This window comes from Neoarius graeffei, chromosome 21, assembly GCF_027579695.1.
Source record: "Neoarius graeffei isolate fNeoGra1 chromosome 21, fNeoGra1.pri, whole genome shotgun sequence".
Taxonomy (NCBI): Eukaryota; Metazoa; Chordata; class Actinopteri; order Siluriformes; family Ariidae; genus Neoarius; species Neoarius graeffei.
The window spans coordinates 10,051,108-10,069,680 of NC_083589.1; the positions used below are offsets into that span (position 1 = coordinate 10,051,108).

General features: G+C 43.7%; 1 protein-coding gene across 2 annotated transcripts in view; it reads right to left on the reverse strand.

The window, feature by feature from the left end:
• LOC132870225 (protein bicaudal D homolog 1-like) overlaps positions 1–18,573 on the reverse strand; it is a 46,353-nt gene that overhangs the window by 21,895 nt on the left and 5,885 nt on the right. For both annotated transcript variants that reach the window (XM_060903852.1, XM_060903851.1), the window contains exons 2-4: positions 2,955–3,167; positions 2,436–2,588; positions 1,856–2,332 (exon numbers count right to left, since the gene is read on the reverse strand). In XM_060903852.1, the coding sequence (XP_060759835.1) occupies positions 1,856–2,332; positions 2,436–2,588; positions 2,955–3,167 (843 nt within the window). The remainder of the gene's footprint in view (positions 1–1,855; positions 2,333–2,435; positions 2,589–2,954; positions 3,168–18,573) is intronic.

Consider the following 18,573-nt stretch of genomic DNA (forward strand, 5'->3'; position numbering starts at 1 on the left):
GGATGGACAGTGGTAAACCAGTATACCCCCACCCTGTTCAGAGCAGGGTATAATAATAATAATAATAATAATAATGAAAGTCTCCAGCATGGTGGTGTAGCAGGTCATGCCACTGCCTCTTAGTTTCACATGTTCTTCTCCCTGAGAGCGGTTTACAAAGTACTGATTCAGAAGGGTACCAGTTGTAATGGAACTCCAATTAGAAATCTAACATATAATTATCTCATCTCATCTCATTATCTCTAGCCGCTTTATCCTTCTACAGGGTCGCAGGCAAGCTGGAGCCTATCCCAGCTGACTACGGGCGAAAGGCGGGGTACACCCTGGACAAGTCGCCAGGTCATCACAGGGCTGACACATAGACACAGACAACCATTCACACTCACATTCACACCTACGGTCAATTTAGAGTCACCAGTTAACCTAACCTGCATGTCTTTGGACTGTGGGGGAAACCGGAGCACCCGGAGGAAACCCACGTGGACACGGGGAGAACATGCAAACTCCACACAGAAAGGCCCTCGCCGGCCCCGGTGCTCGAACCCAGGACCTTCTTGCTGTGAGGCGACAGCGCTAACCACTACACCACCGTGCCGCCCACATATAATTATGTGTTTGTTTATTTTTAAATGTTGCAATATGTTTTAAGTACTTAATTAGTACTAGTATTTGTAATTTCACACACACACACATCACATTATCTCTAGCCGCTTTATCCTTCTACAGGGTCGCAGGCAAGCTGGAGCCTATCCCAGCTGACTACGGGCGAAAGGCGGGGTACACCCTGGACAAGTCGCCAGGTCATCACAGGGCTGACACATAGACACAGACAACCACTCACACTCACATTCACACCTACGGTCAATTTAGAGTCACCAGTTAACCTAACCTGCATGTCTTTGGACTGTGGGGGAAACCGGAGCACCCGGAGGAAACCCACGTGGACACGGGGAGAACATGCAAACTCCACACAGAAAGGCCCTCGCCGGCCCCGGTGCTCGAACCCAGGACCTTCTTGCTGTGAGGCGACAGCGCTAACCACTACACCACCGTGCCGCCCACATATAATTATGTGTTTGTTTATTTTTAAATGTTGCAATATGTTTTAAGTACTTAATTAGTACTAGTATTTGTAATTTGATTATTTAATTGTATTTTAACAAGAATGATATATCGAGCTGTTTTGTTTGTAAAACTAAGTCCACCCTGCTGAATGTAAAGTAAAATAAATAATATTAATTAAATAGAGTTTTAAAAAATGCTAATTAAATATTGCAGTTGGTCTTGGTGTATTAAGATTAACTGTGCAAACATCCTTTAAAATTAATTCTCAGCAAGCAATTAAATACATTCCAGACAAGCTAAAGCAAGTTTGCAATAATTCCCTTTTCATATGCCCTTGTCTGCAAAATAAATAACTATGAATGTGCTGAAGAACCCAGAAATAAGACCATAATGGTTGGTCATAAAGAACTGATTTTTGAGTCGTTAAAACGTTCCAGCATGTTGAATGTTATATCTAACCAAAGGTTTCAGGTCAAATTAAACCAATGTGTGTTCTGTTATGCACTGATCCAGCTCTGGTTAACAAGATGAGCTCAAACTGGTTTAGAGAGGAGGGAAGGCTTCACTAATATCACTTATAGGGATACTGATTATTTTTAAAATCGGTGTTTTGCAGAAATAATCCACTACTGAATAAAACTGAACACTGTGCCAAAATAAAGCTATGCAGTGCACCTTTATATTTGAGCCCCAAACTTAGTGCATATGTGATGAATGTGATGTATTTTATTCATTTTTATACATTTTCATGGGGTGGTGTATGAATAAAAAGAATTGTAAACAAACACACCTGCTGCAGTTGCTGTTTAAGTTTCTGAATCTCGGTGAGGTGAAGCTCACTGAAGAGGTCAGGGGTTATGGAGTTGCTCAGTTTTCTCTGACCTGCTCCCTTGAAATCCCCATTTAGTCGGCCCAGTGCTTTTCCAGCTGAACCCTGTAACAGAAGTCCATTGCATTTTCCACCATCCTCACTACCTGGAGAACTGGCAGCAGTGGGGGTGGCACTGCCACTCGGGGGTGCTGAGCTGAGGGCAACCAGGTGGGCACAGGCTGAAGAGAAAGGTGCGTCACACAGAGTGAGGTGCTGGGCTAGCGCCTTACGCAGGCTGTTCTTTTGCTCACGCTCACTCTTCAGAGCGTTCAGTGCCTCCTCCAGCTGGCTCTCAGAGATATCCTTCAGGCGCAATGCATCCTCTAACTGGCTATTCAGAAAGACCATCTCCTCCTCCAAAACCTTGATCTCATGCTTCAGGCCTTCATACTCCACCTTTGTGGGAGATGAATAACTGTTTGGTTTGATTTCATGTATATATCCAGGCAGTATTATTCTGTGCATGCAGTGGTGTGTGGGTGTGTCTGTGTTCACATGCCTGATTCTGTTTGAGAGTGGACACCAATTTTTGCAGTGAGATGTTCTCCTCCTCAAGCTCACTGTAGTCCTGCAGCATCCGAGCCTCTCGGAACTTATACTCCCTAACTTCCTCTCTCATCCTTCTCCTCTGTAACTCAAGCACCTCGTTGGTCTGAAAAAGAGAAGAAGAATGCTTTGGAGAGAGACAGCTTGAGAAAGAAAGTGAAACAGAAAATGGACTGAATCAGCTCGAGTTCCTCTCTGCAAAAGTGATAATGCCAAACACTGGCAAAATGAAATACAAACAATTTCTCAAACTAATCATGGAAAACTCCCAGGCACTTTATATACATACTCAGTTACAGTTCTCAAAACAACTGAGCCAGGTATTCAAGAACTCTGCAGCTATTTATTACTTGGTTCAGGTGTGATGTGGGGCAGGAAACAGAATAATAAAAAAATATCAGAACACAGCTGGTGAACAGAGACAATATAGGACTGAAAACCTCAGCTGGAAATGTGAAGCCCAGGGACATACCTCTCTAAGTTCCTGCAAGATGATGCTGAGTCTTTCATTCTCCACTTGCGTGTTGGAGGCCTGAGAGCGAGTGTGCTTCAGTTCAGTCTGCTGATTCAGCAGACGGCTGATATAATATGCCTCCTTGGTGGCTGACTCCTGTAGGAGTGCTTCCTCATTTGTTTCACTATCCTCTGCTACCTTCCTCTGGGTGGAGTATGCCTGGCTAAAGGCCTGTGGGTGACACGGAACAAGAAGAAGAGAAGATTAAGAAGGACTGAGACAGACATGGAGACATCAGATACAGAACTGTGAAGATACTACAGGACAGGAGGACAATTTCATTGTTACAAGAATCAGCCAGTTCAACTGGTGACCCCTGTTTCCATCCATGGGGTCAATGTGGACATTATGGAGGACTACAGGTACCTGGGGGTACATACTGACAACAGACTGGACTAAGAATACAGAGGCCATATACAAGAAGGGCCAAAGCCATCTCTACTTTCTGAGAAGGCCGAGGTCCTTCAACATGTGAAGGATTATGCTGAGGATGTTTTATGAGTCTGTGGTGGCCAGTGCTTTCCTGTATGCTGTGGTGTGCTGGGGGGCAGACTGAGGGCAGCGGATGTCAACAGACTCAAACTGATCTGCAAGGTCAGGGACGTTGTGGGAGTGGAGCTGGGGACTCTGGAGACAGCGTCTAAGAGGAGGATGCTGGCTAAACTGCGTATCGTCCTGGACAATGTCTCTCACCCACTCCATTACATGCAGGCCAATCAAAGGAGTACTTTCTGTGAAAGACTCATTCCCCCAAAATGCACCACAGGAGGTCAGTCCTGCCTGTGGCCATCAAACTTTACAGCCTCTCCCTCAGAGGCGCAGATACTCAATAGACAATGGACGATTCAATACTGTACCTGTGTAATAATTCCACGATACTACATCCATCCATAACTGTGAGTTAGCCTAGTGGTTACCATGTCTGCCTCTCGGCTGGGAGATCGTGAGTTCTACTTGCGGTCAGGACCATACCAAAGCCCATCATAAAAAATGGTACCTACTACCGTCTTGCAAGGCACACTGCAATACAGATGTGAGTGGGTAAGTCAAACTCTTGTGGTTACCAGAGGACCTGCACCACACCAAGATGGCGACATGCGGAAAACATTGTGCTAATTAAAATTTTATTTTTTACCAGCAGATTGTGTTAGATCCAAAAGCTGAAACATGCAGGCATCACAGATCCATATAATTTACCCACTAGTGCATTTATTTATTCTGCTCACTGCTCTCTCTCTCCCTCTCTTTGTGTGTGTGTCTGTGTGTGTGCTGGTCGTGCATGTGTGTTCACAACTTCAGATGGTTTAAATGCAGAGGAGGAATTTCGCTATGCTTGAGTACATGTGACAAAAATAAAGGCTTGTTCTTCTTAATTTACCCACAAATATATTTATTCCACTTGAAAAGTGTTCAGCAAACCAGGTACTGGATTTGGGACACTACAACATCCTGAACTATTCAGTATTTGGACTTCTAAATACACAGGAGATGCTAAAGGCAGACAAAAGTACAGATGCTGACCGATATTTTGAGGCAGGAATGTTATGGGAAATTCCTGATAAAAAAAAAAAACCTTATTATGACACAGGTAAGCTCAAACATGGACTTCTAATAAACAAGCTAGGGCCTAGATCTAGCATATTTTATGGTGTTTAGCTGAGTCTACATTATCAGTACATAACAAACATGCTGCTTGTAGAGCCAAGCATTAGGTCTAATAAAATATATTGCATCCAAAACCCACATCCAGATCTACATTTTAACATTGCACAGAGCTTTCACAATAACCTGATATAAAAGTTCTCCGCACACACAGGGATGTTTTTCTTCCTGTTTAACTGCAGTTCACCATTTTTCTTATCTTTCTGGGTTTGCCAGGAAGCAGTGAAAAGTTAAACCAGGCTTATCTCCTCGTCTGTTATTACATCCAAAAGCACTTCAGGTCTCTGGCATTGTTCTTTTAGATGGAACTTCAAGTTTATCTTTTTTTTGGGCCTATAATCACTCACATACACTTGTGTCAGTCATTGTCAAACACAAAGCTTGGCTGGATAAACAGTTTATCTACAGTTATGAAGACATCACGTGAAAGGCCCCTATAACTCTATACTCGCTACCGTGGACTCGAGCCCATGCATTCTAAGGCTAAGATAACTAAGCACTAGCTAGAATGATTTTGTTATCTGTCCAGAAAAATGACATGTCTTGCAGTGGTGCTTTTGTGGCTGGGGACAGCAGTTGACTTGCTAACTTTAGGACTGCAGTTGACTTGCTGACTTTGGGACTACGGTTGTCGTGAATGGTTTTGCACTCAGGTTTCCGTTGGTGGGGGGTTTATAGCATCAACGAAGCTGACTTTATGTTAGGACTGTTAATGTTATAGTCATGTTGTCTGTTGTTGCCCGGATGGGGATGGGTTCCCTTTTGAGTCTAGTTCCTCTCGAGGTTTCTTCCTCATGTCATCTGAGGGAGTTTTTCCTTGCCACCGTCGCCACAGGCATGCTCATTGGGGATAGATTAGGGATAAAATTAGCTCATATTTTAAGTCGTTCAAATTCTGTAAAGCTGCTTTGCGACAATGTTTATTGTTAAAAGCGCTATACAAATACACTTGACTTGACTTGTCATCGAACCTTGCTCTATCTTGCAGTTGCACTCATGAGGGAGGCTTTCCTTTTCTTTTCTGCTGGCTTTTAACTGGCGGGAGAGCGGAATTCACCATGTTTGCCCATGGCAACTTGTTTTGGTTAAAAGTAGGTCAAACATGCTGCACGGTGGTTATGTGACATTGCTGTTTGCTTGCTTGGGCAATTTTTGAAATCGCAAAATTCAGGACGCATTTTATCTCAGCAAAACATTTACACACAGGATACACGGTGTGTGTGTGCACAGCATTGCAACATCTCAAAACTCTAACAGCAATAGAAATAGAATGTTTTGCCCAGAATTCAACTTTGCAGTCAGAACCTTCAACCTTTAAAGAATATGTTTGTGGCAGCGAGGGTGTGGTTGAGTGTTGGCTGTGAACGGTGAGGAGTCAGATTGAACCAGCAGGTAACATGTGATGAGTTATACCTGTGTCTAATTACTGGTTGTCTATTAACATGTGTCTCTGTGTCTTTCAGACAGCCAGGAATGAGAGAGAGAGCTGAGTTCCTCAACACATGTATGTGTATGTGTATGTTAGATGTCACTGAAAAGTGAAGGCTAAAAATAAAAGTGCACCTTGAATTGTAACACCTGTCTCCAGTTTCTCATTGTCCCACCTCAGGGAATTGTTAGTGTTTTAACATCAACTAAATCATCACATGGTAATTTAATACGGTATAAAAATACAGTATGTTACATTTAATCTATAATATAGAGGTGTGTTGATGTGTAAAAAAGGGTGACAGTGAGTCAATATAATTTATTGTTTTCAGTAATAATTGACTGCCACTCAATAAGATGTTATCTATTGTTGAAGTTTGGCATGTAGTGGCATGGGCAGAGCAGACACTGAGAAAATAATCTTATCATTTTAAGTCAACAAACTGGGAAAATGTCTGGAAATGCAGTGCAGGTTGATATTAAGTAAAACTAAAGCTGAGTCACACACTGCCACAGCTGATTCTATACCCAGCCTATCTCATGCTATACAGTGGTGCTTGAAAGTTTGTGAACCCTTTAGAATTTTCTATATTTCTGCATAAATATGACCTTAAAACATCATCAGATTTTCACACAAGTCCTAAAAGTAGATAAAGAGAACCCAGTTAAACAAATGAGACAAAAATATTATACTTGGTCATTTATTTATTGAGGAAAATGATCCAATATTACATATCTGTGAGTGGCAAAAGTATGTGAACCTTTGCTTTCAGTATCTGGTGTGACCCTCTTGTGCAGCAATAACTGCAACTAAACATTTCCAGTAACTGTTGATCAGTCCTGCACACTGGCTTGGAGGAATTTTAGCCCATTCCTCTGTACAGAATCGCTTCAACTCTGGGATGTTGGTGGTTTCCTCGCATGAACTGCTCGCTTCAGGTCCTTCCACAACATTTCGATTGGATTAAGGTCAGGACTTTGACTTGGCCATTCCAAAACATTAACTTTATTCTTCTTTAACCATTCTTTGGTAGAACGACTTGTGTGCTTAGGGTCGTTGTCTTGCTGCATGACCCGCCTTCTCTTGAGATTCAGTTCATGGACAGATGTCCTGACATTTTCCTTTAGAATTCGCTGGTATAATTCAGAATTCATTGTTCCATCAATGATGGCAACCTCTAGGATTAGCTACTGGCTTGTCCACGTGATCTTTAACAAACTGCAGATGTGCAGCAATGTTCTTTTTGGAGAGCAGTGGTTTTCTCCTTGCAACCCTGCCATGCACACCATTGCTGTTTAGTGTTCTCCTGATGGTGGACTCATGAACATTAGCCAATGTGAGGGAAGCTTTCAGTTGCTTAGAAGTTACCCTGGGGTCCTTTGTGACCTCGCTGACTATTACACGCCTTGCTCTTGGAGTGATCTTTGTTGGTCGACCACTCCTGGGGAGGGTAACAATGGTCTTGAATTTCCTCCATTTGTACACAATCTGTCTGACTGTGGACTGGTGGAGTTCAAACTCTTTAGAGATGTTTTTGTAATCTTTTCCAGCCTGATGAGCGTCAACAACGCTTTTTCTGAGGTCCTCAGAAACTCCTTTGTTCATTCCATGATACACTTCCACAAACATGTGTTGTTAAGATCAGACTTTGATAGATCCCTGTTCTTTAAATAAAACAGGGTGCCTATTCACACCTTATTGTCATCCCATTGATTGAAAACACCTGACTCTAATTTCACCTTCAAATTAACTGCTAATCCTAGAGGTTCACATACTTTTGCCACTCACAGATGTGTAATATTGGATCATTTTCCTCAATAAATAAATGACCAAGCATAATATTTTTGTCTCATTTGTTTAACTGGGTTCTCTTTATCTACTTTTAGGACTTGTGTGAAAATCTGATGTTGTTTTAGGTCATATTTATATCAGAAATATAGAAAATTCTAAAGGGTTCACAAACTTTCAAGCACCACTGTAGTTCCCCAAAACAGTGACTGGACAATCCCACAATTCACTGCATTAAAGAGCACGAATGTGCATCAGATTGCATTGAAGACTCAACCTAAGACAATAAGCACTAAGGTTGAGGTACAGACACTGATGTTCTCACTAGTGGAACAAGCTGATGAAGCCCTGCATGGAAATCTGTAAAGGAACAAACATGAATCTGTTGCGCTGACGCAGAGCGGCGGCCTCTCCAGTAGCTTCGTCCGTATCATCTTTCTTTGACTTTAGGGCTTTCTTTTAGTGTTTTTCTTTTCGTCTTTTTACAACTATGCACATCTGGTGTGTATTATTATCATAGCTTATGGATGTTTCTGGTGTCAACATGCGGCGCAGCGGATATTTTCGTGGTTATACTCAGGATACCTGTGGAACTGAGGAGGAGGTACCGGGGCTGCAGAGCTGAGGCCAAGCGCAAGGCTAAGAAGATGGAGGGGCGGTGGAGGTACAAACCCTCGGTTCCGTTGGTGCTTATGGGGAATGTGAACTTGCTAACCAACAAAACTGATGAGCTGGCAGGACTGGTGAAAACCCAGAGGCTCTACAGGGAGTGTAGTTTGTTGTGTTTCATTCAGACGTGGCTTAACAGTGACACACCGGATTTTAATGTGGAGCTACCTGGATTCACTACAGTCAGAGCAGACAGGGATGCAAAGCTGAGCGGCAAGCGCAAAGGTGGGGGACTCGCACTGTTAATTAACACCAGACGGTGCAATCCGGGACATGTAAACGTTAAGGTGATCACCTGCTGCCGGGACATTGAACTGTTAGGGGTGAGTCTTCGACCGTATTACATGCCTCAGGAGTTTACACACGCCATTTTCACCTGTGTTTACATTCCTCCATGTGCGGACGTGCAGGCGGCGTGTGACATCATTCACTCCACCATAGCAGCGCTGCAGACACAACACCCCGAGGTTTTCTTCGCGATCTCTGGGGATTTTAACCATGTCACTCTGGACTCCACTCTCCCTGCCTTTCATCAGTTTGTGAACTGTCCCACTAGGAAAAACAGGACCATAGACCTATTGTATGCCAATGTAAGGGATGCATACAGGGCAATCCCACTACCACCGCTGGGGAGATCTGACCATAATCTGGTTCTCCTACAGCCTCAGTACAAACCAATGGTTCTGAAGCAGCCCACCGCCATGCGTTCATTCAGGGCCTGGTCTCCTGAGGCAGAGGAAACTCTTAAGGACTGCTTTGAGACGACCAACTGGAATGTACTGTTAGACCCACATGGGGAGGACATTGAGGAGGTGACACACTGCATACAGTGGGGCAAAAAAGTATTTAGTCAGTCACCAATTGTGCAAGTTCTCCCACTTAAAAAGATGAGAGAGGCCTGTAATTTTCATCATAGGTATACCTCAACTATGAGAGACAAAATGAGAAAAAAAATCCAGAAAATCACATTGTCTGATTTTTAAAGAATTTATTTGCAAATTATGGTGGAAAATAAGTATTTGGTCAATAACAAAAGTTCATCTCAATACTTTGTTATATACCCTTTGTTGGCAATGACAGAGGTCAAACGTTTTCTGTAAGTCTTCACAAGTTTTTCACACACTGTTGCTGGTATTTTGGCCCATTCCTCCATGCAGATCTCCTCTAGAGCAGTGATGTTTTGGGGCTGTCGCTGGGCAACACGGACTTTCAACTCCCTCCAAAGATTTTCTATGGGGTTGAGATCTGGAGACTGGCTAGGCCACTCCAGGACCTTGAAATGCTTCTTACGAAGCCACTCCTTCGTTTCCCGGGTGGTGTGTTTGGGATCATTGTCATGCTGAAAGACCCAGCCACGTTTCATCTTCAATGCCCTTGCTGATGGAAGGAGGTTTTCACTCAAAATCTCACGATACATGGCCCCATTCATTCTTTCCTTTACACGGGTCAGTCGTCCTGGTCCCTTTGCAGAAAAACAGCCCCATAGCATGATGTTTCCATCCCCATGCTTCACAGTAGGTATGGTGTTCTTTGGATGCAACTCAGCATTCTTTCTCCTCCAAACAAGACAAGTTGAGTTTTTACCAAAAAGTTCTATTTTGGTTTCATCTGACCATATGACATTCTCCCAATCCTCTTCTGGATCATCCAAATGCTCTCTAGCAAACTTCAGATGGGCCTGGACATGTACTGGCTTAAGCAGGGAGACACGTCTGGCACTGCAGGATTTGAGTCCCTGGCGGCATAGTGTGTTACTGATGGTAGCCTTTGTTACTTTGGTCCCAGCTCTCTGCAGGTCATTCACTAGGTCCCCCCGAGTGGTTCTGGGATTTTTGCTCACCGTTCTTGTGATCATTTTGACCCCACGAGGTGAGATCTTGCGTGGAGTCCCAGATCGAGGGAGATTATCAGTGGTCTTGTATGTCTTCCATTTTCTAATAATTGCTCCCACAGTTGATTTCTTCACACCAAGCTGCTTACCTATTGCAGATTCAGTCTTCCCAGCCTGGTGCAGGTCTACAATTTTGTTTCTGGTGTCCTTTGACAGCTCTTTGGTCTTGGCCATAGTGGAGTTTGGAGTGTGACTGTTTGAGGTTGTGGACAGGTGTCTTTTATACTGATAACGAGTTCAAACAGGTGCCATTAATACAGGTAACGAGTGGAGGACAGAGGAGCCTCTTAAAGAAGTTGTTACAGGTCTGTGAGAGCCAGAAATCTTGCTTGTTTGTAGGTGGCCAAATACTTATTTTACTGAGGAATTTACCAATTAATTCATTAAAAATCCTACAATGTGATTTCCTGGATTCTTTCCCCCCACTCTGTCTCTCATAGTTGAGGTATACCTATGATGAAAATTACAGGCCTCTCTCATCTTTTTAAGTGGGAGAACTTGCACAATTGGTGGCTGACTAAATACTTTTTTGCCCCACTGTAATGGACTACTTGAACTTTTGCAGGGACATTGCTGTTCCCACAAAAACTGTATGCTGCTTTCCAAACAACAAGCCCTGGATTACCAGTGAAGTCAAGGGCCTCCTCAACCAAAAGAAGAGGGCGTTCAAAGACGGAGACAGGTCAGAGCTGAAGCGTGTACAGGGGGAACTCAAAATCCAGCTAAAAGAGACCAAGGAGTCATACAGGAAAAAGGTGGAACAGAAGCTGCAAGAAAACAACATGAAGGAGGTCTGGGATGGGATGAAAACCATCACAGGCTGCAAGAAGAACAGCGGCAGCTCAGCAGATGGGGGCATGGACAGGGCAAACCAGTTTAACCACTTCAACAGGTTTGACTGTCCTGCTCCTGCTGCCCCCTCCTCCCCTCCTCCAGCAGTTGTCACCTTGTCACCATCACCAGCAGATCAGCCCTCACCCCCACCACCAATATTATCATCATCATCAGAGCCATCAACACCTCCTGCAGATGGAATACACATCCACTCCCCCAGTCCCCCCATCTTCACTGCAGACCAAGTCAGGAGAGAGCTGAGGAGACTCCACCCCAGGAAGGCAGCAGGCCCGGACAAGATGTGTCCCAGGATGCTGAGGGCCTGCGCTGCCCAACTGGGGGAGCCCCTCCAACACGTCTTTAACCTGAGTCTTCGCCTCGGGAGGGTTCCTGTCATGTGGAAGACATCGTGCCTCATTCCAGTTCCCAAGAAAATACATCCAAAGGAACTAAATGACTACAGGCCGGTCGCCTTGACATCACATGTGATGAAGACCATGGAGCAACTGCTGCTGAACCTCCTCAGACCCCAGGTTCATCATGCTGAGGACCCACTGCAGTTCGTGTACTGGGAGAAGGTGGGAGTGGATGACGCCATCCTCTATCTTCTGCACAGGATTCACTCTCATCTGGACAAGGGGAGCGGCACAGTGAGGATCATCTTTTTTTTACTTCTCCAGCACCTTTAACACCATCCAGCCCCTTCTACTGAGAGACAAGTTGCAGGAGATGGAGGTGGACACACATCTGGTCTCCTGGATCACAGACTACCTCACCGGGAGACCACAACACGTCAGGATCAGGGACGGCATTTCTGACATGGTGATCAGCAGTATGGGAGCACCACAGGGGACTGTGCTCTCTCCAGTTCTGTTCACTCTCTACACATCAGACTTCAAATACAACTCGGAGTCTTGCCACATGCAGAAGTTCTCGGACAATACTGCGATTGTGGGATGTGTTCATGATGGACAGGAGGAGGAGTACAGGAGCCTGATACAGGACTTTGTGTTGTGGTGTAAATCCAACCACCTGCAGCTGAACATTAGCAAAACAAAAGAAATGCTTGTGGACTTTAGAAGGTCCAGGCTGACTCTGCAGCCGATCTCTATTGAGGGGGTCGATGTGGAGATGGTCAGGACCTACAAATACCTGGGTGTACATCTGGACGACAAGCTGGACTGGACAGTGAACACTGATACCCTCTACAGGAAGGGTCAGAGCAGACTACTTCCTGAGGAGGCTCAGGTCCTTCAGGATCTGCTGAAAACTGCTGCTGATGTTCTACCAGTCTGTGGTAGCCAGTGTCCTCTTCTGTGCTGTAGTGTGTTGGGGAGGCAGCATTAAGAAGAGAGATGCTGGACGGCTCGACAGGCTGGTGAGGAAAGCTGGCTCTGTGCTGGGAACTGAGCTGGAGTCTCTTACATCAGTGGCAGAGCGAAGGGCCCTGAGCAAACTGCTCTCAATCATGGACAATATTCACCACCCTCTGTACGGTGCCATCATCAGGCAGAGGAGCTTGTTCAGCGGCAGACTGTTGTCCCTGCCCTGCACCACAGACAGATTCAGGAAGTCTTTTGTCCCTTGGGCCATTAGACTGTTCAGCTCCTCCCGGCTCAGCAAAAATAAGGCTCTGTGACTCTGCTGTAGTCAGGACTAGTTACACTGCTCATTTCATGTCCATTGCAATTTTCTGCTGCTTACATAGATGTATGTATGTATATGTATGCATAGATGGGTCTCATCTCATCTCATTATCTCTAGCCGCTTTATCCTGTTCTACAGGGTCGCAGGCAAGCTGGAGCCTATCCCAGCTGACTATGGGCGAAAGGCGGGGTACACCCTGGACAAGTCGCCAGGTCATCACAGGGCTGACACATAGACACAGACAACCATTCACACTCACATTCACACCTACGGTCAATTTAGAGTCACCAGTTAACCTAACCTGCATGTCTTTGGACTGTGGGGGAAACCCACGCGGACACGGGGAGAACATGCAAACTCCGCACAGAAAGGCCCTCGCCGGCCACGGGGCTCGAACCCGGACCTTCTTGCTGTGAGGCGACAGCGCTAACCACTGCACCACCGTGCCGCCCTGCATAGATGGGTATATACAGATATTTGTAGTTAAGCCGGTATGTTGTACTTTACCTTATTCTATACTTTCTTATCATATACTGTTATAATGTATCTACTTACTTATATATTATACATACTGCTATATATACTAACTTAATATTTATATATTAATTTAATATTATATATTGTATACTATCACACTATGACATATACTATTTGTACTGATATATACTTTAACTATGCCTATCATGTAATATACTATGCTTTTTATCTACCATATACCACTAAACACACTGCACATGTATGTAACTGTCCACAAAGTATTTGCACTGCTCATTACACTCTTATTTGCACTGTGACTGGTTACTGTCAACTGCACTACCTCACACACTGAGAGCTGTATATTCTATTACTTGCTCTTATTGGTAATGTTTTATTTCTTTGGTATTTTAGTTATTTTTATACGATTTCCTTGTATAATGCTATTTATTTTTGTATTGATCTTGTGCAATGCGGAAATGTTACGGGATACCTCGAATCTCCCTCAGGGATTAATAAAGTATCTATCTATCTCTCTATCTCTCTATCTATCTATCTATCTATCTATCTATCTATCTATCTATCTATCTATCTATCAATCAATCAATCAATCATGACTTGGACTCGTGCCTAAACTGCATTTGGACTCATAAATTGGAAACGAGGACTCAGATTTTTTTCTTTATTTTTGTAACATGCCATAATAATTTGGCATAAGATATTTATATCTACATTAATTTTTGCACTAATTTCATGCAAGAGTGTCACCCCTGTGCGCCTTGGCGCATGCATCGGATAGACTCTCGGGCGCCAAGACTTGCACCTGCATAGGATTAAGGTGCAATCAGCATGCTTATATAAAAACTGTGAAAACACACTTACTTTGCGAAGTATTGAGTTTAATTGCTGACACGTTACCAAGCCTTATTTCCTTGTTTGGTTTCCTGATTCTTGATTTGCTGTTTCTTGTCTTTGATTCTGCTGAGTTTGATGTGTGCCTCGCTCGACCTGTTGCCTGTTTCACCGTTTTACGATTTTGCCTGCCATTCTGGATTGTTTACCTGTCTTCACTTGTATTAATAAACACACCTTCTGCACTTACATCTGTCTCCCAACCATCTCTGACAGAATACTTCACACTCCCTGATAAAGAGAATGCACCTTCACCTGTTCATACAGCATGTTCAGGAACAAACTAATGTTAATGGCGCTGAAACAGCCACCGTCAAATGGTGCGGTTGGAGTGTTGGACTCAATTCAGACTTGACTTGGATCAATAGTAGACTCGACTTGAAATTTTCTTTAATGACTTGGACTTGAACACTGGGAACTCGAGACTGGACTCGGACTCGAGGTTTAGTGACTTGACTACAACACTATGGTTTTCACATCAAAGATCTGCAAAGATCTATAAGCAACAATGCAATATGGGTACAGAAATCCTATAGGCAACCCTAAGCAAGCCTGGAAGGCGTGAATTGCTGCCTTGTTCCACAAAACTTTGGCTTTCCTTTTAATGATGGTGTCAATGGGGTTGCCATTGAGCTGCATCTTCATAACCATCAATAAAAAATTATGATTCACAGAGACCCCTGTAATTTCTTTGTTGTCTGGGGTTGTCACCATAATATTACTGCTTCTACCTTTGTCTTGTCCATCTCCACTCCATGTTCATCCAGGATATGCGCTAAGAATCTGATACTGTAACCACTAAATGGCAGGAGCCCTTCCCTCCTTTTTTGATGAAAAAGAACCCAGTGAGGGGTGGCACGGTGGTGTAGTGGTTAGCGCTGTTGCCTCACAGCAAGAAGGTCTGGGTTCGAGCCCCGTGGCCGGCGAGGGCCTTTCTGTGTGGAGTTTGCATGTTCTCCCTGTGTCCGTGTGGGTTTCCTCCGGGTGCTCCGGTTTCCCCCACAGTCCAAAGACATGCAGGTTAAGTTAACTGGTGACTCTAAATTGACCGTAGTTGTGAATGTGACTGTGAATGGTTGTCTGTGTCTATGTGTCAGCCCTGTGATGACCTGGCGACTTGTCCAGGGTGTACTCCACCTTTCGCCCGTAGTCAGCTGGGATAGGCTCCAGCTTGCCTGTGACCCTGTAGAACAGGACAAACCGTCTAGAGATAATGAGATGAGATGAGAACCCACTGGCAACTGGTGAGGTTGAAGGACTGATCTATATTCCAGCTCCACAGCTTTTGCTAAAGGTAGATTTTTTGATGACCATCACTATGGTCAGTAAAAAGCATATCATTTAGCACACTCTCTGTGTTAAGGATTGGAGTTCAAATACGTTGCACCGTGATCAAACTTAATATACTAGATAGCAGTATACTAGTCAATCTGGAGTATCACCTGATATCAACCCTACAAATGAAACTGTCCCCCTGTTCTCTTCGGTGAATGTGTTAAAATGACTTCTGATAAATGACATCACATCTTGTGTGAGAGTGACTCAGCATGATGACAATACAAAGTAAGGTTTGTAAGTAAGGGGTTGGTTAATAGATCAATCACCCTTTGATCTGAGAGCAGGATGAGCCTCCTGGCCATGATTTACGATTAATATACTGCTGTATTAGTAGACACCAACAAGAACAACACAGATTATTTCAAACTCAGGCAAAAGCAAATTCTCTTCCCAGTGTATTTGTCTGCCCTATGAACAGTGTGGTTAAATACTCTGTGGGCTGTGTCAAAAGGTGTCTCACCACTTCCAGCTCCCACTCAAATAAGGTCCACCCTACGAGGGAAATGCACAACAGTAACAGAAAGAGAGAGGATAATATTTCATTTTTCAATTCACAGAAATAAAACTAACCAGTGAAAATGTTTCTGATATACACTCACTGGCCACTTTATTAGGAATACCCATACACACCACCTGGTGTTTGATGCAGTTCTCTAATCAGTTGATCCCTCGACAGCAGCACAATGCATCAAATCATGCAGATCCAAATCAAGAGCTTCAGTTAATGTTCACAATGTTCAAACATCAGAATGGGAAAATTGTGATCTCAAAGTGTGACTTTCTTTCACTGGGGCATGGGTGTTGGTTTGAGCCAGATGGACTGGCTTGAGTATTTCAGAAACTGCTTATCTCCTGGGGTTTTCACCCACAACAGCCTCTAGATTTTACACAGAATGGTGTGAAAAACAAAAAACACTGAGTGAGTGGGCGACAGTTCTGTGGGTGGAAACAAACGCCATGTTGATAAGAGAGGTCAGACGAAATGGCCAGATTGGTTCGAGCTTTTTTACCAGGAAGGATATAGTAACTCAAATAAATCACTCTTTACAACTGTGGTGAGCAGAAAAGCATCTCAGCATGCAACAGCAGAAGACAACATTTGGTTCCACTGCTGCAGCCAAGAACAGGAATCTTAGAATCAAGAACAACTTCCTATTACAGTGGCCACTGAATGTAGGTCTTTGAAATGAGTTTTAAAATGACACGATCCCTTTCAGGGTGGTATGATGGCGTCATGGTTAGCATTGTCGACTCACAGCAAGAAGGTTCTAGGTTCAAGCCCAGTGGCCAATGGGGGCCTTTCTGTGTGGAGTTTGCATGTTCTCCCCGTGTCTGCGTGGGTTTCCTCCGGGTGCTTTGGTTTCCCCCACGGTCCTAAGAGGTTAGGTTAATTGGTGGCTCTAAATTGACCGTAGGTGTGAATGTGAGAGTGAATAGTTGTTTGTGTCTATGTGGCAGCCCTGCTATGATCTGGTGACTTGTCCAGGGTGTACCCTGCCTCTCGCCCATAGTCAGATGGGATAGGCTCCAGCTTGCCCACGACCCTGCACAGGATAAGCGGTTACGGATGATGGATGGATAATCCCTTTCATGTTTTATACAGTTTGTGTGCATTAACTGCAGTATTTAAGCATTGCTATTGAGTTTAAATGTCAACACAGAATATAAAATGTAGGCAATCTTTCAGCATTTATATGCCTTGATTTGGTGATATTCTCAATTTGCTTGCTAAGGGGAAGTATATTTTCATCATTAGATCTAGTTGACATAGTGAGTGCTAGCTGGCCAGTGCATTATACATTAAAATAGGTACTTAAAGTTGTCTATGAAAGTTGTATTTGCTGAAAAAAAAAGATTTACTGAGCTAGGATACACTAGCCTTTACTGGCATAGCAATTTTCCAAAATCCTGATTGTGACATTGGTGAGCTATTTCAGGAACTGCACTGAAAAACAAACGATGGTTCATTAGACCAGCATTAGCCTGTCTTACTGTAAGGGGAGCTTTGGTTTTCACAGACTCAAATCAATACATCCCCATGGGTTAAAGCTGCCTGGCACATATTCATCTGTAATACTCCCTGCAGCAAAGTCAAAGCATGTTCCAAATCAGCATTTATTGCCATCCAAGAATGTTGCCATCCATATTTATATAGAGCACAGAAGTGCTATAACTGCTCCAAAAGGGACGAAAACGATGTTGACAGTTAATGTGTTGTGGTTCGCTGTACACTTGCGATGACATTAAAGCAGTGAATTATGTCTGGCTCTCGGTGTTGGTGATCCAAGCCTTTCCAGTACATGGAATGCATAGAAAAATGTGTCATGCAGCACCACATAAGCACTTCACTGCATCTCCAACCCCAATTCCAAATAAAGTTGGGCCGTTGCGTAAAACGTTAATAAAAACAGAATGTGATGATTTGCAAATCATGGAAACCCCATATTTCATTGAAAATGGTACAAAGACAACATATCAAATGTTTAAATTGAGAAATTTTATTGTTTCCTGAAAAATATATAATCATTTTGAATTTGATGCCAGCAACATGTTTCAGTTGGGACAGGGGCGTGTTTACCACTGTGTTGCATCACCTCTACTTTTAACAACACTCTGTAAACATTTGGGAACTGAGGAGACCAATTGCTATAGTTTTGAAAGATAGATGTTGTCCCATTCTTGCCTGATATACAATTTCAATTGCTCAACAGTTCAGGGTCTCCTTTGTTGTATTTTGCGCTTCATAAAATGCCAAATGTCTGGACAGGTCTTGACTGCAGGCAGGCCAGTTTAGCACCTGGACTCTTTTACTATGGAACCATACGGTTTTAATATGTGCAGAAAATGAATTGGTATTGTCTTGCTGCAAGAAGGAAGGCCTTCTCTGAAAAAGATTTTGTTTGGATGGCAGCATATTGCTCTGAAACATGCAT